This window comes from Dreissena polymorpha, chromosome 5 (assembly GCF_020536995.1).
Source record: "Dreissena polymorpha isolate Duluth1 chromosome 5, UMN_Dpol_1.0, whole genome shotgun sequence".
NCBI classification, from domain to species: Eukaryota; Metazoa; Mollusca; class Bivalvia; order Myida; family Dreissenidae; genus Dreissena; species Dreissena polymorpha.
In genome coordinates, this window is record NC_068359.1 from 280084 (window position 1) to 307931 (window position 27848).

At 33.8% G+C, this 27848-nt stretch overlaps 1 protein-coding gene and 1 long non-coding RNA gene across 9 annotated transcripts in view; one reads left to right on the forward strand and one right to left on the reverse strand.

The window, feature by feature from the left end:
- The window catches only part of LOC127880697 (sarcolemmal membrane-associated protein-like), a 109520-nt gene extending 91372 nt beyond the window's left edge, over positions 1-18148 (forward strand). For 4 of the 7 annotated variants that reach the window (XM_052428033.1, XM_052428034.1, XM_052428031.1 and 1 more), the window contains 4 exons: positions 331-409; positions 7220-7424; positions 11353-11487; positions 13075-18148. In XM_052428033.1, the coding sequence (XP_052283993.1) occupies positions 331-409; positions 7220-7424; positions 11353-11487; positions 13075-13173 (518 nt within the window). In that variant the 3' untranslated portion in view covers positions 13174-18148. Of the gene's footprint in view, positions 1-330; positions 410-6459; positions 6503-7219; positions 7425-11352; positions 11488-11850; positions 11870-13074 lie in introns of those variants that run through there. The other 3 variants (XM_052428035.1, XM_052428032.1, XM_052428038.1) reach the window with 3 other exon arrangements.
- Positions 18149-24308: 6160 nt separating this feature from the next.
- On the reverse strand, positions 24309-27528 carry LOC127832547 (uncharacterized). 2 transcript variants are annotated; one of them, XR_008026952.1, is made up of 3 exons: positions 27150-27528; positions 25533-25579; positions 24309-24427 (listed from the first exon to the last, which is right to left on the reverse strand). It is a non-coding gene; the product is annotated as an uncharacterized LOC127832547 (long non-coding RNA). The 2 variants fall into 2 exon arrangements; XR_008026951.1 differs by lacking the exon at positions 27150-27528 and having other exon boundaries at positions 25533-26092.
- Positions 27529-27848: the final 320 nt, after the last annotated feature.

Here is a 27848-nt window from a genome sequence, read left to right on the forward strand (position 1 = left end):
TGGTTTTCTGGATCCTGCAATAACTTTATAAGTTCTTAATATTTTTTCATGAAACTTAAAACAAGGATAGATGGCAATATGGACATTATGCACGTCATTTCATTTTGTTCCTACGTAAAAAATCTGGTTGCTATGGCAACAACAAAAATTCTGACAATGGTGGAATTTCTGACAATGGTGGAGCCGGTAGGGAACTATATTGCTTGGCAAAGTCTTGTTTAATTTGATTTCACTACCGTTATCAGTAGCTGTTGTGTATTAATCTGTTCCTTTAATCTTCATTGATCATTTGCAAGTTGTCTTTTAACAGTCATGCAATGTCGTTTTCAGCTAATGAGTTCCTAGCGTTGAAGGAGGAGTGTTCTGGCTTGAAGAAACGAATACAGGCAATAGAGGGAGAAATGAAAATGTATGTTTTTGCTGCAAAGTGATTTTAATACTTAATTATTTCTTTTTATATGTACAGAAATATGATATTTGTTATGAATATAGTTATTTTGTTTAAGGACATTTTTAATCGCTAATTTATCGTGTTTCGATAACATTTTTCTTTTATCACCTGTTAATCTTTAAAGAACTCAATTTTTATTGAGTATATCTGTAACCATGTGATTAAAAAAAAACATTACAGAAATTTCACTATAACTTCATGTTAAATTTTACATGATTATCATTTGAAGCATTAAGTTATCAGCATGTTAAGTTTTACAAAATTATAAAGTGTTTCTTTAATATCATGACCATTATAAGAATAGTTTTACTATATATTACTTATGGAGTTCTTTGAGAAATTTCTTAGAATTGTTTTATTTTAATCACCTTTTAAATTCTTCAACACTTCCTTTTAATGCTCCCCCCAAAAAAAATTTGGGGGGAGCATGTAGTCGCCGCTCCGTCCATCCGTCCGTCCCTGTGTCAGTCCGTCCGTCCGTGCACAATTTTTGTCCGGGCTATTTCTCAGCAACTAATGACCAGAATTCAATGAAAATTTATGGGAAGCTTTACTACCAAGAGGAGATGTGCATATTATCAGCCGGTTCTGGTCGGATGATTTTTCACAGAGTTATGGCCCTTTGAAATTTTCCATTAACTGTACATATAGTGCAATTCTTGTCCAGGCTATTTCTCAGCAACTAATGACTGGAATTCAATGAAACTTTATGGGAAGCTTCACTACCAAGAGGAGATGTGCATATTATCAGCGGCTTCTGGTCGGATGATTTATCACAGAGTTATGGCCCTTTGAAATTTTCCATCAACTGTACATATAGTGCGATTCTTGTCCGGGCTATTTCTCAGCAACTAATGACCGGAATTCAATGAAACTTTATAGGAAGCTTCACTCCCAAGAGGAGATGTGCATATAATCAGCCAGTTCTGGCTGGATGATTTTTCACCGAGTTATGGCCCTTTGAAATTTTTAGGGATGGCAACGAATATCCAAATATCCGAATATTCGGTCACGGACCGAATATTCGGATACTGTCTTTCGAATCGAATATTCGGAAGCAAAAAAAAAAAAAATCGAGTAATTTCAAAGACTTTGTATTCGTGAAATTTGCTTCAAACATTGTAAAAAAAGTTGATCCGCGTGTCATAATGTTTAATCCGATAGGCGCGATAATGCGTCGCTATGGTGATGACAGTATACCGGTCATAATTCCCGCTAATTGCCTAACAAAGACAGTCACTTTGTGTCAAAATTATGATAGGTGCAAATCGCGTCGGCAATCAAAACACCGACCTGTACTTCATCCAATGACTCGAATTACGTTTAAAATTATCAAAGATTAAACGAGTAAAGGAAAAGCCAACTTGGTGTAAAAACAAGTATGGCAATTAAAACACCGACCCGTCTTGGTCTAATAACTCGAATTACATTTAAAATGATCACAGATTAAATGAGTAAAAGAATAGCCGACTTGGTGTGAAAAACAAAAAACAAAAAAGATGGTATGGTTATAATCACGCTGTCGAATAAAAAAGCTTTTAGAAAATATTTAATTAACCTCGAATAAGTATTTGCGTATCGTATGGTCCAAACTTTAATTAATTACTCAATATTCAATCAGGTATTATACTTAAATAAACGTTTTTGGTATTTCGTCCTCTTTTAATTGAAAATATATTAATTGCTACACGCATAAAGTAAATCTCTGTCCACGGAAAATGCCACCTACGCCTTCCGCTGCTTTGAAGTATTTCACGAGATCATCCGATAAGAAGTCGCCGATACGAGTGACTTTTAAACGTGGAAACTTTAAAAGACTGACTTATTAGTCTGTTAAACAGGTTCAATTTGTGTTGTGGCTATGTAAATTATTCGTTCGAGTTCAGCTTAAATTATATTTAGATCTAACTGTTTTGTCATGTAATTATTTTGTCGTCATGTAAATATTATGTTTCTCGTTCTATTGTTTATGTACATTATTAAAAGTTTAAAAAAAGTTTTTTTCATTCAATTTTAACAATAAAAAGTAATCAACAAAATCAGCTCCGAATTAGCGACGGCAACGCTGTGTCAATATTTAGTCACTTCCGGTGAACTTCCGGTAAAAACGAAAGTAAAATTCACGGAGTAATGGTACGGTAAACAAATTTGATTTTTTTTCCAACAGATGTTGACCGAATATCCGAATATTCGTTCGGAAGGGTGACCGAATAATCGAATACCCAAATCGGTATTCGTTGCCATCCCTAGAAATTTTCCATTAACTGTACATATAGTGCAATTCTTGTCCGGGCTATTTCTCAGCAACTAATGACTGGAATTCAATGAAACTTTATGGGAAGCTTCACTACCAAGAGGAGATGTGCATATTATCAGCGGCTTCTGGTCGGATGATTTATCACAGAGTTATGGCCCTTTGAAATTTTCCATCAACTGTACATATAGTGCGATTCTTGTCCGGGCTATTTCTCAGCAACTAATGACCGGAATTCAATGAAACTTTATGGGAAGCTTCACTCCCAAGAGAAGAAGTGCATATTATCAGCCAGTTCTGGTTGGATGATTTTTCACCGAGTTATGGCCCTTTGAAATTTTCCATTAACTGTACATATAGTGCAATTCTTGTCCGGGCTATTTCTCAGCAACTAATGACCGGAATTCAATGAAACTTTATGGGAAGCTTCACTACTAAGAGGAGATGTGCATATTATCAGCGGGTTCTGGTCGGATGATTTTTATGCTCCCCCAAAAAATTTGGGTGGAAGCATATAGTCGCTGCTTCGTCTGTCCGTCCGTCCCTGTGTCAGTCCGTCTGTGCACAATTTTTGTCCGGGCTATTTCTCTGCAACTAAGGACCAGAATTCAATGAAACTTTATGGGAAGCTTCACTACAAAGAGGAGATGTGCATATTATCAGAGGGTTCTGGTCGGATGATTTTTCACAGAGTTATGGCCCTTTGAAATTTTCCATTAACTGTACATATAGTGGAATTCTTGTCCGGGTATTTCTCAGCAACTAATGACCGGAATTCAATGAAACTTTATGGGAAGCTTCACTACCAAGAGGAGATGTGCATATTATCAGCGGGTTCTGGTCGGATGATTTTTCACAGAGTTATGGCCCTTTGAAATTTTCCATTAACTGTACATATAGTGCAATTCTTGTCCGGGCTATTTCTCAGCAACTAATGACCGGAATTCAACAATGAAACTTTATGGGAAGCTTCACTACCAAGAGGAGATGTGCATGTTATCAGCGGGTTCTGGTCTTATGATTTTTCACAGAGTTATGGCCCTTTGAAATTTTCCATTAACTGTACATATATAGCAATTCTTGTCCAGGCTATTTCTCAGCAACTAATGACTGGAATTCAATGAAACTTTATGGGAAGCTTTACTACCAAGAGGAGATGTGCATATTATCAGCGGGTTCTGGTCGGATGATTTTTCACAGAGTTATTGCCCTTTGAAATTTTCCATTAACTGTACATATAGTACAATTCTTGTCCGGGCTATTTCTCAGCAACTAATGACCGGAATTCAATGAAACTTTATGGGAAGCTTCACTACCAAGAGGAGATGTGCATATTATCAGCGGGTTCTGGTCTTATGATTTTTCACAGAGTTGTGGCCCTTTGAAATTTTCCATTAACTGTACATATAGTGCAATTCTTGTCCGGGCTATTTCTCAGCAACTAATGACTGGAATTCAATGAAACTTTATGGGAAGCTTCACTACCGAGAGGAGATGTGCATATTATCAGTGGGTTCTGGTCAGATGATTTTTCACAGAGTTATGGCCCTTTGAAATTTTTTATAAAAAAATTCTTGTGCCCTCAAGACGTTTCCTTTTATCTGAATATATAGTGCAATATTGTGACAAAAAAAACCTTGGGGAGCATCATCCGTCTCCGACGGTTTCTTGTTCACAGAGTAAAGGCCCTTTGAAATTTTCCATTGTACATATAGTGCAATTCTTGTCCGAGCTATTTTTCAGCAACTTATCACAGGAATTCAATGAAACTTTATGGGAAGCTTCACTACCATTAGGTGATGTGCATATTATCAGCCGGTTATGGTCGGATGATTTTTCACCGAGTTATGGCCCTTTGAAATTTTCTATAAACTGTGCATATAGTGCAATTCTTGTCCCGGCTATTTCTCCCCAACTACTGACTGGACTTCAATGAAGCTTTATGGGAAGCTTAACTACCTTGAGGAGATGTGCATGCTATTAGTGGGTTCTGGTAAGATGATTTATTTAGAGAGTTATGGCCCTTTGAAGTTTTTAAGTTGCTAAACCATCCATCGTATTATTTTGTCCAAAGTTATTCCCCTCAAAACGTTTCCTTTTATCTGAATATATAGTGCAATATTGTGACCAAAAAGCCTTTGGGGAGCATCACCCGTCTCCGAAGGTTTCTTGTTTTTCATTGAATTCATGTACTAAGCCCCACAAGACCATTCTTAGTTCTACAAAAGACCTTCTCAAAAGTTCACATTTATCCATGTGTTTAGTTCTACATTTGTAATTTGTGCACTGGTTAAAATATAGAGGTTCATTCTTGAGAGTTTGAATTCGTCCACCTGTTAAAATATACAGGTGATAATATTAATTCTTACATGTTGCACTTTTTCCACCTGTTAAAACATGCTGGTTCATTCTGAGGAGTTTTACTTTGTCCACCTGTTAACTAGTGTTTAGCAATACACGGTAATCCTTTAAAGTTTGACTTAAACCACATGTAAGATCAGCACAATTTTTCTGAATATTTTTAATTTGTCCACCTATTAATCTTTAGAAGACCATGGTCAAGTCATAGGAGACTTAAATGACTGAATTAACTATTGTTTGTTTCCTTCTTGCTGCTTTCACCACATGTTAAGCTCTGAAAGATCAACCTTTATTTTCCATTTTAAGAGCTTATGAAGTGCTCAATGGGCATTATAGCAGTGCATAAATCATGTGAACAGCTATTGTAGCTCAACATGTGAACAATTATTATATCTCCCCATGTGAACAGCTGTTATAGCTAAATGTGTGACCAACTATTAAAGCTCAACATGTGAACAGCTGTTATAGCTCACCATGTGAACAGCTATTGTAGCTCAACATGTGAACAGCTGTTATAGCTCAACATGTGGACAGCTATTATAGCTCACTATATGAACAGCTGTTATAGCTCAACATGTGGACAGCTATTATAGCTCAACATGTGAATAGCTATTGTAGCTCAACATGTGAACAGCTGTTATAGCTCAACATGTGGACAGCTATTATAGCTCGCTATATGAACAGCTTTTATAGCTCACCATGTGAACAGATATTATAGCTCAACATGTGAACAACTATTGTAGCTCAACATATAAACAGCTGTTACAGCTCATCATGTTAACTGATATTATAGCTCAACATGTGAACAGCAAGTATAGCTCAACATGTGAACAGCTGTTACAGCTCAACATGTGAACAGCTTGTATAGCTAATCATGTGAACTTATATTATAGCTCAACATGTGAACAGCTGTTATATCTCAACATGTGAACAGCTATTATAGCTCATCATGTGAACTGATATTAAAGTTCAACATGTGAACAGCTGTTATATCTCAACATGTGAACAGCTATTATAGCTCAACATGTGAACAGCTGTTATATCTTCACATGTGAACAGCTTGTATAGCTAATCATGTGAACTTATGTTATAGCTCAACATGTGAACAGCTGTAATATCTCAACATGTGAACAGCTATTATAGCTCATCATGTGAACTGATATTATAGCTCAGCATGTGAACAGCAAGTATAGCTCAACATGTTAACAGCTGTTATAGCTCAACATGTGAACAGCTGTTATAGCTCAACATGTGAACAGCTGTTATAGCTCAACATGTGAACAGCTGTTATATCTCAACATGTGAACAGCTGTTATATCTCAACATGTGAACAGCTATTATATCTCAACATGTGAACAGCTATTATAGCTAATCATGTGAACTTATATTATAGCTCAACATGTGAACAGATGTTACAGCTCAACATGTGAACAGGTATTATAGCTCATCATGTGAACAGCTATTATAACTCAACATGTGAACAGCTATTATAGCTCAACATGTGAACAGCTATTATAGCTCAACATGTGAACAGCTAGTATAGCTCAACATGTGAACAGCTGTTATATCTCAACATGTGAACAGCTATTATAGCTCATCATGTGAACTTATATTATAGCTCACAAATGTAATCCAGACAATAATTGTATTCTTAATTATACTAAGGTTCTGTTATAATAAAAACATGTCATATTCAAAACATTAGTTTCATACTCGACTCGAGTGAAATAAGAACACAAATAACTCAGATACTTATTATTTTCTCTTTTATCTCGTGAAAGACCTATACAAATTAAACCAAATATAAACATAAGACATATCAAGCTTGTTTTTTAGGATGATAAGCATGCACCAGTATGGGATTGATGTTGGCAAGTTGAACTGTAAGCTTTCTCACTCAGAAGCAAAGTTTAAAAGGCTATATGAAACCATCATAAAACCAAAACAGCCTGCAAGTTACTTGCATGCTATTCATGTTTTATGCTGTTTGCTGCTCATTAGTTTCTAAGGTTTGTAATAAAGCATTTACAACGTAAATTTAGTAAGAAAAGTCTTAAATTAAATTTTCTAAGGGATTACAAGGCTGTTGAAATGCCTATTTGAGTGGTAAAGGGTTAAGCTGCCTAATCAGTCCACATGTGTCGTATTTCCAGGTCTCGTAAGGAAAACCTGCAGCTCTCATCAGAGTACAACAAACTGCAGGACTCGTACAGAGAACTTGAGGCTCTCAAAGACCGCCTACAGGACAAAGAGACAAGGTGGATGTCAAATCTCACCGACTCTCAGAAAGAGACTGAGAGTACGAAGGCTGAGGTGAGACTTCAGGCGGACTCTGACACAGTCTTTTATCGGCAGCAGGTACTTGGATGGGTCTCGGTGGTTCACTTACCCCACCCATGTGTTGCATGCTGCGTTGTTGTTTTTTTGCCTCTGCCATTGTAATAACGGAAGTGTATTTAGTTTTACCCCTTCCCATGTTTTTGTGTGAATTAAGTGGGACATTTACCTGTAGTGTCCAGCTTATAACTTTGTTGCACATTATGGGATAACGAAATTAATTTGTATAAATGATCATCAAATCAAAGAAAAGTATCGTGTGCAACATCCATGTTGATCGCTTTAAGGTCAGGTTATATAGGACAATTGGGAGTTTTTCCTTATTCCTTGTATGTATATAGTGAAAGAGCATTTTTGTGACCAGCATATAACATTATTTTGCATAATGGGATTGCAACATTAATTAATTTGCAGAAACTATCATCTTATAAAAACGACCTTTGGCCAGCAACAACCATGTCATTTGCTTGAAGGTCAAGGTTACAATGGACGCTTGGAGTTCTTTTGCATGCCCATTGCATCACCAATAACTTTGTCATGCATTATGTGATTCCAAAACTAATTATCATACTATCTGGATGAATTGTCTGTCACTCCAAGGTAAATGTCACAATGAACACTTGAAGTTGTGCATAGTCCTTATATGGTATCAATTTTAATCAACGTTTGGTTCTAGTTCATTAAAGTGCATAGGCAAAAATGTTCATCATCTTAGGAAGACATGATGTGTGCAAAAATTATGGTGCTTGCTTTAAGGTCAATGTCACATATGGTTCTGGTGCATACCTTTTGTACATTATAGGTGACAATCAGCACTAATTTCTATGTCAAATTAAATAATAGTGGGGTCATTCATGTCTTTCCGACATTTCTGTCTTTTTTGCGACATGCAAAATGGCTTCATTTGGCATGATTAAGTATTCTGTAGAGATTTGAGTTGATTGGGTGTAACGCAATCCTTGTGTTGAATGCTGCAGTTTTTTAGTTGCTTAATTTTGGAATAAAACTAATTTAAATGAGCCATTGAATCAGTTCTGATGGGGCTTTCACTGGGGACTTACGCATTTATTGAATGCAATATCTTATTTTGCTTGTAGATTTTTATTTGTAGATAGATTTACTTTGGTGTGTTCCTTTTTCGGTTGTGTTTCTTCTTTGACCTCTGTGAAGTTGTTTGTTTTACTTTTTGGCCACATTTCTTTTAATGTGCAATTTTGGTGGCTTATTATTTACTGAATGCTTAAAATTGTATCAGAAACATGTCATCTTTTGATTGTTTATCATTATTTAAATACATTAAAACCTGTCTAAACCAATCCGTGTCGGAACCAAGCCAATTGTAAGGTTTTCACAGGTGTTCAATTTATCAATTATTTTTCTATAACATGCCATTTTGCTTATAATGTGAATATAATGAAAAAAAGAAGGAAAATTATTTTGACAGGCAAAGCCATTTGATTTTGAATCGGATTCGATTCTCTCAGGTTTCGGTTTAGACAGGTTTTGTTGTATGTGTATCCATTCTGCATAGTTTTATAGAATGTTGATCTGTATCAAGCATGTTTTTGTATCACATTCTGATATATATAAAAGATTTTTTGTAAAATTATTGTTTCTTCTCAAGAATTCAGTTACTAATACAAGAGTTTTATACTTACAAATATCAATTATAAATAGTAAAAGGAAATGGGTGAAATAAATTATCATTTTTAAATTCAACAAATTTACTTTCTTATTTACCGTAAATCCACTAATATAATACGCATTTGTTTACCTGCCGATTTTTTCTTCAAGTAGGGGGTGCGTATAATATACGAGTTTAGAGCAGAACAAAATTTTTCCTGTGCAAATTTTCAACTTAATCGTTGTTATTCGCTTTGCGGCAGCCATTTTGAACTACACCATTACATCAAAGGGGTGCAACAGGGCTCGCGCTGTAGTTGGCCATTTGAGCCATTTGCGAAAATATTGAGAATTTGGCTCAATAAAAATCTTATTTGTGAAAATCTAGTAAATTTTCATTGAAAACATCCGCCATTTATATCGTACTGGTTTTCTATATTTGTCTCTTTGTTTTAATGAAAGTGTTTGCAATTGGAACAGTAAACGAAACCCGGTCTGTACCCAATTATGAGACATTGCTTGACCTTATTGTTATTGAAGTGCGCATGGTAGCTGGCCAATCAACATTGAGCTCGCTTACACATGAAATGACGTTGTCGAATGAAACGTGGGAACGGGAGGAGCTATCGGATAATATTGGGTCATCCATGCACAGACACTGTATACTTTGAATACACAGTTAATATCGTCGTCTGCCTTCAAAATAGTGACTGGACGCTAAGTCGTATAAAAGATTAGCAAATGAAAAAAAACCCTGACAATACCCGTATATAAATATTTCTTACCTGACCACTATTTATCTTTCTACAGCATATTTACCATATCTGAAGTAAAGAGTGGTAATTAAATAATAAGTTTTATGATGCTAATAGAGTCTATTACACCTTTCTGCCGATTGCCGAATTAAATTGAAAGGTGATAATTAATTTGTTTTTTACTCCCTAACTACCTTAATGACAGCAGCGGAAAAGTAATTCATCTAGACAACTATTAAAACGGAAGTAACCATTTTGTCGTCTTATTACTTTACTATTATTATAATTATTATCGTCCTGAATATTGTCAAATTGAATTAAATGTGAAAACAAAAGACAGCGTCTCTGCTTCTTTCTTTTGCAATTATGACTGCTTGACCCGGATGTCAGCAAGGGGCCCGTGTGTTATCGGTAAAAATCAATGGTAATATAAACAATTGACAGAGATATTTTTTATGCATCTGTCATGACAACTGCACTATAACACATCACGATCAATATACTGGGGTATTACTGTGAAACAGATAGTTGACAACACCAAATTGCTTTGCTATTTTCACAACACAAAAATATATTGACAATTTATTTTGGAAATGGCCTATTTCGGACACTGATTTTTTAGAGGGTATTTTACTCGGATTTTCAATTTTTACCAATAAATTTTGACCAAACTCGGGGGTGTGTATTATACACGAGGGCGTATTATATTCGTGGATTAACGGTATTATATAATTGATTGAATCACATGCTATAAATTTGCTTACAAAATGACACTTGTACTAAAACAATGTATCAAACAATTATTTCTGTTATGCTTTTCTTTTAACAAACTTTATGATATATTTGCTTTATGTTTGAAATCTCACCTGTAGCAACTCTTGTTATGCAAATTTATGTTTATAAATTATGAAGTAAGATTATCCAAGCTGGACAAAAGTTTATCTTACTTATCAACGTATTCAATAAAATATTGTTATAATATTTTCAAAAATGTTAGTGAAATACATGTTTGATATACAGCATCAAATAATAAATTACTGTTTTGTTTGGTATAATTAGTTGCTGTATCCAAACAAAGATATAACCAGGGCTCTGGGAAAATTGAGTTTAATGCATGTGCCTGAAGTAATGTCCCAGATATGTGCCTAAAGTAATGTCCCAGATATGTGCCTAAAGTCATGTCCCAGATTGGCCTGTGCAGCCCCCAAAGGCTTTCTGGTCGACACGTTCTACCTAAACAGGGGTTTTGTTTAGAAGAGACCGTCTTTAACAAAAAATTCCATGAAAGTGAAAAGCGTTGACCTTTACTAGCCTATGCAGACTTCACAGGCTAATATGAGGAGAAACTTTATGGACATGCATTAAGCCTGGTTTTCCTAGGCTCATATTTGTAAGATAATAATAAAAATAACAATGTCAAATGTTTTCTATAAATTCATTTAACTGCAGATGAATTCTTGTTCTCTTTCACAGTTACTCAATTCCAAAGAAGAAATCATTTTACATTTTGATTAGTTTGCTTCACTAAATCTATTCATTATCATCCTAACAACTGCTGTTTTGTTTGTTAGTTACTCAAGTCTCAAGAGGAGATAACTCTGTTGAAGCAACGCTGCGAAGAGTGTGATAAGGAGATCACGCGTCTCAAGAGCGAGCTGAAGCGAATGTCAGGCGACTACGGGCGCATTGCGGGTCGTAGTAAACTGGTGAGTTACTTGTGTTGTTGTTGCAAAGTTATGAAGTCGGTTGATAAGGGTGGGTAATTGGTGCTGTTGTTATTTTTGTTGTATCATGAAGAGCTTATCTTTGGTAATGTCCAGCTATTTTAATACAGAATAAAAGGAAATGAAATAGTATTTGATGAGATTTTGAGGGAAGCTATTGATTTATTATGTATATGTACTCATAAGAATGGAACTGTGAGATTTACATATGAATGTCTGTAAAGCAGTTTATTTCGGAAAGCACAATCATCTTGTTTCTATGTGTCACTTAAACTGTTTATTAAAATTAAGCAAAAACTTTGATATATTTCCCACCCCAAGATAAAATCACTCTAATATTTTTAGCCAAGAAGAAAGTAAAAAGGTATATGGCCATTGAGACTGATTTCCTGTCTTGTTTGACAGATCTACTTATCTGAGAGTATACTGCATACATGTATATACAGTCTATTTGCTTAAGCAACATTTCAAAAATGGTCAAGGCATGTATTACTCTGTCTGAAAAACTGTATCTGTTGGTAATGAATGTATGGATAGCTGTACAGCATTGTGTTTCTTTCTATGACTTAGCTTTTTTCCTCTTCAACACACTCAATGTACAGAATCCTTCAGTAAATATGATGTATCAATCTGTGTCCATCACTGTGCAAATAATATATGACCCGAGTGTAGAATATAATTTCTATTCCGATTCAAATGTATATTGTATTTAAATAGTGGTTTATGTTCATTTTTTACTTATAAGGATGTATTTAATCAATGATACCAGTAATTGATTTCCAATATGCTATTTTTAATGGCATGCTTTTATATCATGGGCAATATGGTAGCAGGCCAAATGGCTCATATAAACTAGAAATCCAATGATACAGTATGTGAAACCCACCCCTGCCATGTGTGGGCATTCGTCATTTTAAGAACCATTCAATTTAGGGTAGTTCTCAGCTATTGGAATAAGTGTATCAATTAAGTACATGTAAACCAGCTTACCCAGGTGAACTGTAGGCCACGATATGACTGAAATACTGTTCAAACTACAAAAAATCCTGCCAAGTAAACAAACCACAGACAAAAACTTTGTTCCCAGTATGCAACTTGGTTTGTTGTTACAAGTATGGGATGGACTTCATGTACATGTACATTGCAATCCTGGTAAAACAATTCCCTTTTAGAACCCTTTGGTTCATTTTATTTTCTGGTTCAGACTTTCCAGGAGCCTTCTGCATGATACAGTTCTTGTCGAATGTTAATTAGAATTATTTAATTGCAATACATCAAGAAATGATCGGTGTGAAACTTACAGCAAATATGTTTATGCCTGAAATGTATTTTTATGAATAAATGACAATAATGGTGATATGAGTATTTTTTATCCAACTTTCTATGGCAAGTAGGGTTCTTTAAAGAATGAGCACTATTGACTATCAGTCAACAAACTTTTTATTTACAAACACTGTAAAATCAGAACAAACCATTTGGATGAAGGTATCCTTTAGTGTCCTACTAAATTTTTACAGGCACAATTTTTTTCTTTCTCATTGAATATTACTCATTTTTGTTTCATTTCAGATATCGTTTGTTTCGTGTATACCTCTATTGATGTTGCTGTTTGCCATTCTACTGGCAATGTATCCAACGTTAGAGACTTTAACGGCAACGCCCACATGATAGACAGACTGATAGCTGTGATTGGAGTCATCTTGTGTCGTCCTTATAAATGTTTGTTAAGCCCTTTTTGGTGGTTGAAGTTAAAACATTTTCTATGGCTGTGTTAGGAGTTGGAATACAGACCAACAAATAGGTGATACATGTAGTGCATCATGAATAACAAAAATGCATGGTAAACCTCCAAATATATCGGCCTGATGTAGACTCTGGATAACCTCGCAGTGACACCTGTGCTCTAAGTATAGATGGCAGGTTTTGCATCAGAACTAACCACCATGCATTCAGAAATTCAATAAGTTTGTTTTTTATGCCAACCATATATCAACCTCCCAGTATAAAGTATATCATCAGAGTTTATGATTTATAATAAATTTGTTTCCCTACTTATTCAAAGATTCAGTTTATATCATCAGAGTTATATGGTTTATAATAAATTTGTTTCCCTACTTATTCAAAGATTCAGTTTTAATAAACCTGTGAGAGAAGAACAGTTACTTAATCTGTTCTAGTAATATATATGTATAAAACAAGCATTGAAATCCATCTGTCAATTTATTTACTTTTTTTACACACTTTCAAAAGAGCATAAATTTAAAATGTTTGTGAAAATAATTTTTACTCAAGCAAGTAATTGACAGGTATAACAAATAATTTGATACATTAAAATTATTAATTTACAAACAGAATCTAATGAAGTTTTATTCTTAAGTAAATGAATTATATTTACTCAATGAATGAATGTTTGTCTGTGTGAAGCTTCCTGTCTCTGCCATGACTTTTCTACATATGGATGGATTTTAAAATAGGTTACGGTATAACTTTGTGTTTGCATTACAGTTTTGCTTGCAATTGGACCATATTTTCCTATTAGGACCAACAAGGCCAAGTAGAGGTACAAGTCATGGTGACTAAGGCCTAGTTGAATGAACTGACTTTTGGGGAGTGTACTTTTCTGATGCCTCCTTAAATAATTCATTGTGCCCATTAGTATTATTTTGGGGTTCATTTCGATGTCTCTTATTTTGAGGTTTCTGTTCCATAACTTTCGTAATGTAATTGTCTTGTTTGAAATCTCAACGTGTTTTAGCTGATCCCAAATGATATTGTTTGAGCAGAGAGAAGATCATTTAGCCTGTAGATGAAGAATCATACTTCATTAAATCATACTACATTGTACAAAAGTTAACCGGTGTTGACATTTTACATAGCAGCAATCAAATTCGTCCCTATTTAGTATCGCCTTGTTAGAAAGAGCATTTCTTAAATTGGTATTTATGATTCCTTTTGCTGTTGATAGCTTAAGAACTGGACAATTATGTTACATGATATTTTAATAGGAATTATTTTCTGTTAGTATTTCTGCACATTTATTATCCAGTCAGCATTAGATGCTTAAAACTAGAATACTGGTTTACATAGCTTTTAAATAAAATGATCAGTTTTCATTGCGTACCACTATACATTAAAATTGAGAAGCACTCGGCCACAACCAGACTTAATGCATGAGCATAAAGCAAAACGTTTACGCTAACCACGGACTATGCTTTCTGCATTGATTAAATTTTTTTGTTAAAATCCTGTCAAGTTGGAAAGTGTTCTTTTGTTAGCCTGTGCTGATTTAAAGGCTATTAGTAATTAACATAAACACATAGAAAATTAGATACTATAACTTTTACAAAGTCATGGGTTATTTTCAACCTTATTCTTTAAGAATTGCTTATTATTTAAGCAATGAATACTATTTAAAACTTGATGTGATTTTTTTTATAAATTTTCTATCCATATGTTAATGATGTAAACCATGTTGGTTTAAACCAATATTAAATACCTCTATGTTATTGTATATTTATATTTACTTACATATGAAGAAACATTTCTGTACTCACATAAAAACTTGATAAAAACATTCCTTAAGCTGCACTTTAGACGTCTCTGTAATCTTGCCCTTGTAACAAATTGCAGTCCCAGGTCAAGAAAAATCCAACTAAAAACACAGTATTTGATGATCTGTTTATATCGCGAGTCAATGTCTTCTTCAATTAACCAGTTACAAAATCATATTTTGCTCTTACTTTCAGTATGTCTAAGCGTGTTTGTCCTAGTTAATTCATGGGATTATGCATATGTGCTATCGTTAACCACTGAAATATAAATCCCTAATTGGTTAACTCAATTCTTGATTGACAACTTGCTGCCAGTTAACATGAAGTGCTATTTGACAATGTCTCAATTGAAGAGTGTTTTAAGTGCTTGAAATCTTATGATGTATATTATGAACAGTTGCATTTATTAAACTGGTAATATGATTATTTTCATGTCATTGTTATTTATATATGATTGAAATAATAATACATGTATGCATACTATAATATTTATATATCTTTGTCGTCCCATTTAACGAATAAACAGTATTCATTATGTAGACAATATACTAGCACATTCATCACCGTTGTAAATAGATGTGTATTTCTTAGTACATTTTCATTGGTTATACTAAGCAGAATTTTTTAAGGAGACAGTTTTTATGCTCCCGGTAGCGTGGCATATAGCAGTTGAACTGTATGTCAGTCCGTCCGTCTGTATGCCCGTCCATCTGTCCGAAGACTTTAACATTGGCCATAACTTTTGCAATATTGATGATAGCAACTTGATATCTGGCATGCATGTGTATCTCATAAAGCTGCACATTTTGAGTTGCGAAAGGTCAAGGTCATCCTTCAAGGTCAAAAGTAAAAAAATACAATCCAAGGGAAGTAATGACCTTTTAAAGGAAGATAATCTCTAAACCTGCCAAATTATATATTGAAATTTTATTTCAAAGCAGCGCAGTAGGGGGCATTGTGTTTCTGACAAACACATCTCTTGTATGAACTTATATTGAACACTTTTAAATTGAGTGTGTATTGCCATTTAGGACACCCATATAATCAGTGTATTAGATATTACACATAACAACAACAGGGTTTATTTTATTAACATAATGACAATCTTGACAGTCTTAACTTACCTTTTTTATATTCATGCACATCTAAATTTGAAATTTTTTGTTTCAGCTGGTAGAATTTGTATTAATGAAAAATCAGTTGTTTCTGTATTGTAAACACAAACAGAATATGTTCCTACAGGGTACTCTGGTTCTAAGATTTTGGAACATAATTGTAAGTTTGTTTTTATTAATAGTGTTAACAGTGTCCTTTGTTAATGTTTCAAAGTTATGTTGTATTAATACGTATGAAGAAACATTGTCAGAGCTGCTTTGTTTGTTACATCATCCATGTGCAGTGCATGTCTATATACATACGCATCTATATACCATCTTTTACGTCTGGTTAGTAGGATATTTCCTGTAACAGTGGGAGGTTGAAAATTTGAGTCATGCAATTCACAATGTCCGATAAAGGCCTTGTTGCCTTACCGGCAGCGCGTTAATTTTTTGGGTAAATTGACCAATAGCCTTCTTGCCAACTGTCTGGCATAAAGGAGAGGAATCCATAGTACAGATGTTCATCAGCAAAGGTGTCTCATAAGTAAAGTCTGCCTAGGCACTTAGTCCTTTTATCACAAGGGATTACTTTACTTGATGTGATACCTTGCAAAGATTATAATGAGCATCACAACATGTGTAAAATAGATACAGATATAATGCTTCTCACAAAAATTTAACTGAATTTCATTTTTTTAATTCATAATTTTGTTCATGCTAAATCAAACTTCCTGTAACACTTTTTGTGTGCCTTAAATCTTGTTCGCTAATTTAAGAAGCATTATGCTTATTACATCATATTTTTGTCTCCAAGAATACAACAATTACAAAATAATTTTTCTCATTGTCTGGGTTATTTTGGTAATAGCCAGGAAATAAAGTTGGAGTGTGATGGCCCTAGTGGTGTGGCAATCACCATTATAACAAAAAAATCGTTGGTTAATATCTCAATTACCAAAAATTAGCTTATACTATTTCCATTCTACTATAATATATGATAAGTTGTATGAATAATATTAGAGCTATTTTTATCTATAGTTTGCCATTTTTTCTTCCAAAAACATACACATTTGCATTTCCATGCTGTCAACACATCAAACAATTCAAAACAATGTCATTCTTCATTCATAAACATTGTGAATATTTCAAGTTATCTATAGATATTGTTTAACACAGTGTAGTTATTACGGTAATCAATTCAGAGTAAATGCCACATTAACAAAAGTAAATATTTTTGTACACTTTAATATATTAGTTGCACAACTTCTATGGTTTGAATATATAATGTGCTGCAGTAAGCAGAAAATAGTTTAAAGTTAAAAAATTGCTTTAATTTTAGATGAGGCTGGCACATATCACTGCACAATTTCTTGGAAAATCCAGAACTATGTTGAAAACATTCGGGTCCGGGAGTGGTTTGTTGCCAAAAAAAAAAACACATATTTTTTTTAATTTTCTATCGATAACTACTTCACGTTGTGGTAGAATTGTTAATATTCTATTATCTTTGCCATGGTACTTAAAATATGTCTCTGTTTATAGATTTTGTTGAAATGTAACATAGCAATGTTGTCTCTTTCTATTTCGTGTTTATATTTATTGTATATAGAACTATTATATTCTGTATTTACTGTTGTTTTTATATATGTTTGACTTTCCTTTGCAGTTATGAAAATATTCTTATATATGCATAACTTTTGTACTTCACTCCAATCAAAAATAATAACTAGCACTGTATATCTTTTATAGAAACCAACATTGATTATAGCAAGCTGCAATGAAATCTTAAAGTATTCACATTTACTCTCATAGAATTTCTTCATGTTAAGACTGGCTGTCAGGATATTCTGTGAAATACTTCAAACAATTTTGTTCATTCCTAATGTTTTATATCAACAGAATCATATTCTGTCAGTTAATTATAATGTCAGTAATAGTTTAATCACACTGTATACATTACCATAACAAATTAAAAATAAATTATTCTATGCATCTCAGTGTTAGTTGTTACTAGTTTTAGTTGTGAGGGTTAGCTCATGACCAATGTAGAGAGGCAGTTTTGCATGTCAGTCTGCTTTAGCACGATAACTGCAGTTAACTACGCTAGGAACGGTAACCACTACCTGTTTATACTTCATTGGTACACTGCAGCAGACAGCCTGTATGTAAACAATAGGTTTAAGAGCTTGTGCGAAGATATTGGCCAGTCTAGTGGTAATAACAGCTTGTGCGACGACATTCGCCAGTTTATCATTGAAATCTGTACATATTGGCTGCTTTCAGGGAAAACGGGGCTTAAAGCTGCATTAAAAGTCTGTCATGTGGGCAAAATTGTTGCTCAATAATTTAAAGAAAATAGATAGTATTAGATACACATAACACAACATGCACATGATTATAGGCTTGTTATTCTTTAGCAAGGCAATCAAAATTCTAAAGAAGGTTGCCAGTGCAGCAACCAATTGTGAAAAAAAAGAGACATATTGTTGTTATTTTGTCTAAATAACATAAATATGAGGATAAACAGTGCACACACATCTCGACCTGTGCTTTAAGACACACTCTTCATAAATTTGAATGGGTTGTGTTCATTTTAAACTTGCGATATAAAAAGCTATAACATAATTTTGAAAACTGAAATGCGTCTAAGATTACCGGTATGCAATAGCGAACAACTTCAGTGCCTTCAGCACTTTGATTGTTATTACTTGCCTAACATGAGATGCTGGTATCTAGATGAGCTCAGCTGTTTCACTAAAATATGGAATATCACTCAAACATTATTGCTCAGGGCAGTAGGCTATTAGTTGTCATTGATAAAGAGGTGATTTATAATTAAAAGAATGGGCAAGTATCAGTATGTGTGTGTTCGTAAAAAAAATATATAAAAGATATAAATATTGGTATGTTTTTTTACATAATTTATATTATTGCTCACGTATAATTGTAAGAGTGCAAATTCTAACAAATGTTATGAAATTAAAGGTCAATTGTTATAAATTTGTTGGCTGATCGTATAGGGTCGTTTCAATACAGTACTGGCTACTTTACTTTTAAGAATTTACCCAAAGAAATGTTGTTTGGTGACACATTTTTTAAAGGTAACAATTTTACTGTTAACTTTATATGTAAATCTTTGCATAATTCATCAGATGTGTTTTTTCACAGAGATATTAAAAATGAACAATACGCAGTTAAGTTTGTTCTAATCACGGACTCTAGATTACACGGATATGAAACGGGACCGTTACGCCAAATATCTTGTTGTGTCTAAGTCACGTGACCGTGTCGTAACTATCGATCTTCTATCGAAGCGCCGAGGTTATAAATTTGATGTACCCACTCACGTATTTTGTTAAATTATAGTTTCATTTCTAGGCCGATTTTGACAAAATTAATTATATATCATTACAAAGCTTACGTAACGTAGTTTTCAGATATATAAATATATATTAAGTTTTTCTTCTGATTGCGGCAGCCCGGCGAGTTATAACTTTAACTTTTGCAAATAACATACCGTTTTTTAGTTTTAGAATCTAGATTTACGGTTGACATGTTCGTACGTTATACATAATTGTAGCGTTTATATTTGGAGTTCAGTTTTAAAAATAACATCTTGCTTAGGAGAATAGAATTCTGTATACGATAGAAAAAAAAAATTGTTTAAAAACGAAAGTAATTAAGGAATGAAGGCGGGAAAATGTAGCGCGCGTTCCTAACGCACTGAACTGATGCTGCGGTCTTGGCGATTATGCTTTTGTTTAGATACCGGCCATTGAATTTCCTTTGCCATGATTATTATATTTTTTATGAAATATATTGAAATATTTTGTTCTAGAGACATATCCATAAAGCTAAGTATTAATGAAGCTTAATAAATTTACGATTTCATCTCTTGATTATAACACAGAAAGGGTGTTAATTTTATGATGAAACAGCGTATACAAATGTAAAACCGGAATAAACCCCCTTCGGAAGAAACCCCCTTCGCTAAAAACGGCAGGGCGGAAGAAACCCCCTTTCATAGTTTGCATACGCGGAAGAAACCCCCTCGCTAGTCATGCATACGCGGAACAAACCCCCTTCGAGTTTTTAGACAGGCGGAATAAACCCCCTTCGTGTTTTCAGACAGGCGGAATAAACCCCCTTCCTAAGTGTTAAGTCTTTCCCTTGAACATGTCGGCGGCATGGGTGTGCTCTGTCACTGACTTCACTACGGTAAGCTGAAACATAAAGCATACATATCGATGAAACAGGTCAATCGTTTTACTTATAATATCAAGTACTTATTCATTTGTCCGAGCCTTTTTAAAAATGTTAATATGACTAATATAGCGATACTCAGATGTGACGAATTGGAATTTTATGCAAAATTAATATTATATAAAAATAATCGCAATACATGGGTTTCGTAGAAAAAGACTCATTTATTTTTGAGTATAAGTACATGGTATATTATTACTTACCTCTAGATCAGTGGTAGCAATAGCACGGCATTTCTGTGAATCCCGTTGGTCACACTCCCAACGCTGGCTAACCGCTGACTTTGCTTTCTTCGTGTAGCAGTACCCCTAGTAACACAACTTCTGCCCACCCTTGTTGTTCTTGATGATCTCCATTATTGATATATTCGAAATACCAACGATGTGTATATATATACATACCAATTAATCGAGCAAATGTAATTATAAAAAACTGTACATAACTTCCCACGAGCCGCAAAGGCGCCGATCATGACACAACTTCTCATCATTATCTACAATAGCCGGTACATTCAAGGACCTTTTATATAATTAAATGCAGGTGCGAATAGCTATTTCCAAACTGTTATGTGCTGAGTAAAGAGGTGTACCGGCCGTTTGTTCACAAGTTGTTAATGATGAGATGCTCGTGTGAATTTGTCTTGCACGCGTTTCAGTGAGATTATACCATTTTATATGCGTTAACTTGTACTTGATTGATAAAAATAACAAACACACAAAATTAGCGCCCAGAGCCGATAGTGACGAAGATATTTCGTACATATTTTCCTATAATAACCGAAGCATTCGTCTTTTTAAAAAAATGAATCATGCAAAAAAACGTGCTTCCCGAGAACTTTCTGAAAATGAAAGTGAATTTCTGTAAACAATTACCGTGCGTTTAAATGTAACTAAATCGTCTGGAAGGGGGTTTGTTCCGCTATGGAAGGGGGTTTATTCCGCCTGTTTGAAAACTCGAAGGGGGTTTGTTCCGCCTAGGCAAAACTAGCGAGGGGGTTTCTTCCGGGTATGCAAACTATGAAAGGGGGTTTCTTCCGCCCTGCCGTTTTTAGCGAAGGGGGTTTCTTCCGGAGGGGGTTTCTTCCGTACACCATGTATAGCGGACCCTCTTGATATTTTTCGGCTTTGCATACTTCAAATATAATGGGTGTCAAAACATTCATCGTTTGTTGTTTATTATCAAAAAGGTAATTATGTAAAATTATATGAAAGGTTATTAACCATAAATTATCAATTAATTAAAATTATTTAAAGATTCTTGAAAATCACGGTCAACTGTCTATGCATGTATATTGAAATATCTTTATAAGGTTAACAGAGTTATAAATATATAGAATTCTAAATTAAAACTCTGTATTATTTGTATTTTTCGGAAAGATTATTTAACCCTGTTGTGGTCAAATGAGAATGCTGTTTTTAATTATGTTGTTCCGTACACTACCATATACTCTTTATAGGACTACGAAATGACGGAGTTTTTTTACCGGTACCCGCTAAATACGTTAAATGTGAAGTATTAGATTTTTTAAAGGTTTAAAATGTACATGTATAGGTATTAAGCACTTATAATTATTGTGATTTAGCTGGCTGACATCTATACAGTATTTAGTTTATGGCAATCTGTATGGGCACATGACTATAAATGTTTTCAATACGCTACATATCTTATAAACGCAAAATTGAGTATTTGGCGTTACATTACTCCAAGAAATGACCACTAATACCACGAGAAGACATGGAGGTATCATAAAAAGTGTAAACTGACCAGACATTGCCACCTGTGGTTAGGGACCAATATACAAGTATAGGTCCCTGCTGTGGCGTATGACACCATAGTGTTATTTAGTATTGGTCGGCACAGTATCTGATCATAACGAGATAATTGGCTTGTGCTGAACACAGGGGCAATAAAACCACAGATCTATCAATAAACAAGATTATTGAGATATCTTTTATTGAACACCGCGATAAAAATGCTCAAACCATGGACTCTAGATTACACGGATAAAAAACATGGCAACATTCTCAGAATCATCACTGCTATATGTGTAATCACCTAACAATTCGTCTTAAAATAATTTATATATTTGAGTTGAAGACGATGTACTGTTGTTTAAGTCTGAATAAACTATCTGTCTGCCTGTCTAAATCCAAGCCGTCATCGTCCCGGTGAAAAAAAATCTGATTTTCAATAGTTGGACATGATGCCCTGATGTCAAAATACGAAATGACCCGCGTAACACGGACCGTGATTTTCAAGAATCTTTAATAAATTGATAATTTAAGGTAAATAACATTTCAAATAATTATACATAATTACCTTGTTGATAATAAACAGCAAACGATGAATGTTTTTGACACCCATTTTATTTCAAGTATGCATGCAAAACCGAATAATATCGAGAGGGTCCGCTATATACGCTGTTTCATCATAAATTTTACACCCTTTCTGTGTTATAAACAAGAGCTGAAATCGTTAATTTATTAAGATTCATTTATAATAAGCTTTATTGATATGTTTCGTGAACAAAATACTACAATATATTCCCTAAAAAATATAATAAGATGGCAAAAGAAATTAAATGGCCGGTTTCTAAACAAAAGCATAATCGCCAAGACCGTAGCATCAGTTCAGTGCGTTAGGAACGCGCGCTACATTTTCCCGCCTTCATTCCTTAATTACTTTCGTTTTTAAACAAATTTTTATTCTAGCGTATACAGAATTCTATTCTCCTAAGCAAGATGTAATTTTTAAAACTGAACTCCAAATATAAACGCTACAAATTGGTATTAAGTACGAACATGTCAACCGTAAATCTAGATTCTAAAACTCCAAAACGGTATGATATTTGCAAAAGTTTAAGTTATAACTCGCCGGGCTGTCGAAATCAGAAGAAAAACTTAATATATATTGATATATCTGTTTACTACGTAACGTAAGCTTTCTAATGATATATAATTTGTCAAAATCGGCCGAGAAATGAAACTATAATTTAACAAAAGACGTGAGTGGGTACATCAAAATGTATAACCTCGGCACTTCGCTGTACGCTAATCGTAAAAGATCGATAGCCACAACACGTTTAAACGCGCGGTGGTAAAACATAAAATGTGTATTTCTTGTGTTTAACTCGCTATAAATCCATTAATAACAACGGGAATATACTAAAAGTTATATTTTTTTGAAAGAGGAATTAATAAGCAACAAGATAACGTATAAACCAATAAAATCGGATGAATAGGTCTTGCATAAGATTGAATTTACTACAGTAAGGGTCAAATACTCGATTCATCTCCCGTCAATATACACTCCGTGTTCTAATATAGTGCTACAACTGACCATGCGGTACGCCATTTTACACACTTATAATTTGTGGGCACGGTATTTAACTTGAGTGTACTATATTCGCAATAATTTTCAAAGCTGTGGTACATAAAAAAAATATGTAAAGGATTTTTTTAAATTATAGTGTTCTTACTACTATATATCGGCATTTAGTTTGTTATTTGCTGGTACTGCAATTGATAGGTGTGTGTTGTAAAAAACACACCGAAATGTTGTCAAACAAATGAAGAAATCGGATGCTATCCACATCCAGGAAGCGAACTTATGATACAGTGAGAACCCCCGCTGTATATGATAGCTTTCGCCTGTTGTTTTTTTTATTTTTCCGTTTTCTCATTGTGCCACCACTAACGTGTTTGATGTCTTGAACAACAGGTGGTTAGCGTGTGGCTATGATATTAATTGTTTTGTTTTATTGTTCCTTCCATAAAACAATGAGTTATTTTAATATTTGTTTCGGCACTCCAACTGATGTTATGAATACAATTATAATGCAAATTTTAAACCATTCATGAAGAAAATCGAGGTAAGGGTTATCCTATCATGTGAGCATAAGATACATTTACTGAGGCATCCATACATAATAATATGTTATTAGATCTAGTAGATCTAGGGGCGTAGATAACCTCCAAATATTGGGCAGGCGGACGCAAGGTCCCGGCTCTGAAAAGAATAACACTGTTAATGTAATAAATTTTGTGTGAAATATTAACGATAATAATAAAAAAAACATTATTAAGCAACAAGTATTATTTGTATGTTGTGTTGTTTTTTTTCTAAATTTCTTTAGTATTTAGATCGACGTTAGGTTCATAAAAGGTAAGAACGGTCGCAAATTAAAATTTAATACTTATATACATACCTCATCGTAGTAAATTCATACACATAAAGCATGTTAAGATCACTGTTAAAATAATGTTAAGACACACAAACTAAATAATGCATGTATTATCACATACACTATTATATATATATGTTAATATAATGCTATTGTAGTACATCAAAGAGGTAAGGTACTAGGTAGGATATAGATACATTAAACATATAAAACCTGATTTACAAACACTATACAAGTATTACAGAGTTAAAACTTGTGATGTAGCTGCTGATCTTGACTAGATGTCTTAAAACCGCCATAAAAGAAAGAGAGTAAAAACACTGAAAGACGAATATGGACACAACAGTGCGACAAGTAAAAAATGTAGTAAGAGATCGACTATCCCCTCAAAGTTAGATTTGTGAGAAACTAAGCAGCAGGTACCTCACAAGACAGAATATTCATATAATTGAATGTATGCACTTTAAGCAAGGATAGTACATTGTTAAAACCGGACATTCAAAATATACATAGACTAGTACAAGTATGACTTAGCGCATATGATTAAGACTAGTATTTAGCACATATAATCAAGCACATGTAAAGCATTTAAAGCATTGCAGACTAATAAAGCTATTATGAGCATGCAACTAATCGTTCTAGACTTTGCTAAGCTATCTATGAACTATAAACTAGAGCAACAGAGAACAAAATAACATAGGAAAGCTGGCAACATAACATGGAAAAATAACGAAATGACCGAAATCCAGGTATATCGCTACCAAGGCTATTGAAAAGACAATTATGTGACATCGCACGAGGAACAAGAGCAGTTTTCTCCATGCCAAGTATTTACTAGAGATCGGAAATGGTTAAAAGAGGATGCTTTCCTGAAGTTTTCCGGAAGGACATTCCATAGTTTGGCAGCAGCATACCTAAAAGATTTCTTACCATATCTTTCTGTCCTTGGTAGGGGTATCTCAACAGTATTTAAGTGCCTAAAATTATAATTAACATTTTTTAGATGCAGTAAATCATGTATCTTACCGTAACCCAAATTCGACGACACCTAAATTCGACGATGTTCTATTTTTATCGGTTTAAATTTAAATGGACGATTATTGTCTTGGAATCATTTCAAAGAATAACAGCCGAGTTAAAAATTATTATTTTTAGCTATATAAGTTTTTTTATTATTTGCTAAATATTGCTTTATGTATCCGTTATATCGTCGAATTTGGGTCACACCGGGATAGATACTCTGGGGACATTTTATTAAGGATTTTATATGTTTCGAAGGCAATAGATCTTAACCTTCTAACTTTCAGTGAGATAACACCAGATTTTTCAAGTAATTCATCATAGCTGCTACAGAAATCATCATATATGAATCTCAGAGCTTATTGCTGTATTTTCTCTATCTTTCTAGTATTAGATTCATTGGTAAAGTGCCAAGTCAGAGTACAATGGTTAAAGTTTGACATAACAAAAGAGTAATATATAGTCAGTCTGCTTAATCTATTCAGATGTCTACCAATCCGTGTCAATACATTCAGCTGTCTAGAAGCTTTCTTACAAATACTTGATACATGAGATTTGAAATTTAACATAAAGTCTAGATTTGCACCAAGTAATTTCACTTCATCTTCACATGTTATTTCTATATTATTAAATTAAAAGTTAATTTTCTGCTAATGGGTTTTCTTCCCAAGAGCTATTGCCTGAAATTTCTGCGGGTTTGCCTGCCTATGATTTTTTGAGAACCAGTCTATAAGAGTTAAGCTATATGTTTCTAATGTACTAACTAAATCTGTAACACAGGAACTAGAGTAAGAAAGAGTATTATCATCTGCATAGTTGTATAATTGGCTTTTGTTAATAAAATAACATATGTCATCAATGAATATGTTGAAAAGAATAGGTCCAAGTATGGAACTTTGTGGACCATCTTTTATGATACCTTGATAGTTACTACATATATTTCCTATCTTAACACATTGTTTCATATTAGATAAATAACTTTCAATAAGATTCAAAGACTGATCAGAGATACCATAGAATTTCATTTTTAATAACAATAAATCATGAGGCAAACAGTCAAAGGCTTTTGAGAGATCCATCAGAATTGCTGCCAGATACTGATTTTTGTCCAAGAAATATTTCCAGTCTTCAACAATTTTTAGTAGAGCAGTATTGCATACATAACCGGGCCTAAATGCACTAAGAAAAGGGTTAAAAACATTATCAAAATTTGACATCAATTGCTCATAGATGGCTCTCTCAAATACCTTTGACATTACAGGTAAAAGACTCACTGGTCTGTAGTTACTTTTATATAAAATACTGTTTTTCTTATGAATAGGTACAACTCGAGCTTTTTTCATGTTATCTGGGAAAATTGATTGATCTATACATCTATTTATCATATCTGTAAGTGGCTGGGTAACAACAGATGTAGCTATTTTAAGCATTTTAACTAATATATTATCACACCCTGTTGCCTTTTTAGTACTCATTTATTCTATTTGTTTATTAACAAAATTTTCAGAAACAGGCTTAAAAACTAACTTATCATCTGTAAAACATGTACTGGTATTTTCCATTATTTTGTTTACACTGATATGATTTTCGTCACATGATACATTGCTATCACCTATATTTTTTGCAACATTTATGTAAAAGTCATTGAAAATATTCCTTATCTCTTCCTGGTCAGATATCAAAACATCATTCTCACTGAGTACACAATTCTTTGAAAAGTAGAACCCTTATTTGTTAAAAATGGCTTTATAGTCTTCCAAAAATCAGACTGCTTACAACCTCCTACACATCTATCCAGAAAATAACGTTTAACAGATTGTTTCTTAATTTTAGTTACAAAATTCCTTGCTTGTCTATAGTTTTCCCACTTTACTCATTTTTGTTTCTTAAATACTTATTAAACATCATTTTTTATTATATATAGCTTTCCTCAAAGTAGAGTTCATATAACGGGCAGGTTGAAGAGGCTTCTTTCTTTGCTCAATTGGGGCATGCTTATCATAGGTTTCTGTCAGTAGTGTTGAACAATTTTCAGAAACTACATCCAGATTTTCCTCTGTTTTAATCAATGATATTCACTATTGACAACCTCCGAGCAGACGAAGAGGGGACGCATGGCTTCTGCACTGACGGCGCGTGATTACAAAAATACTGGTTTTTGGGCGGCGATTTTTTGGGGATTTTACGTTTTATTTATATAACGACGACTAGCCAAAATATTGGGGG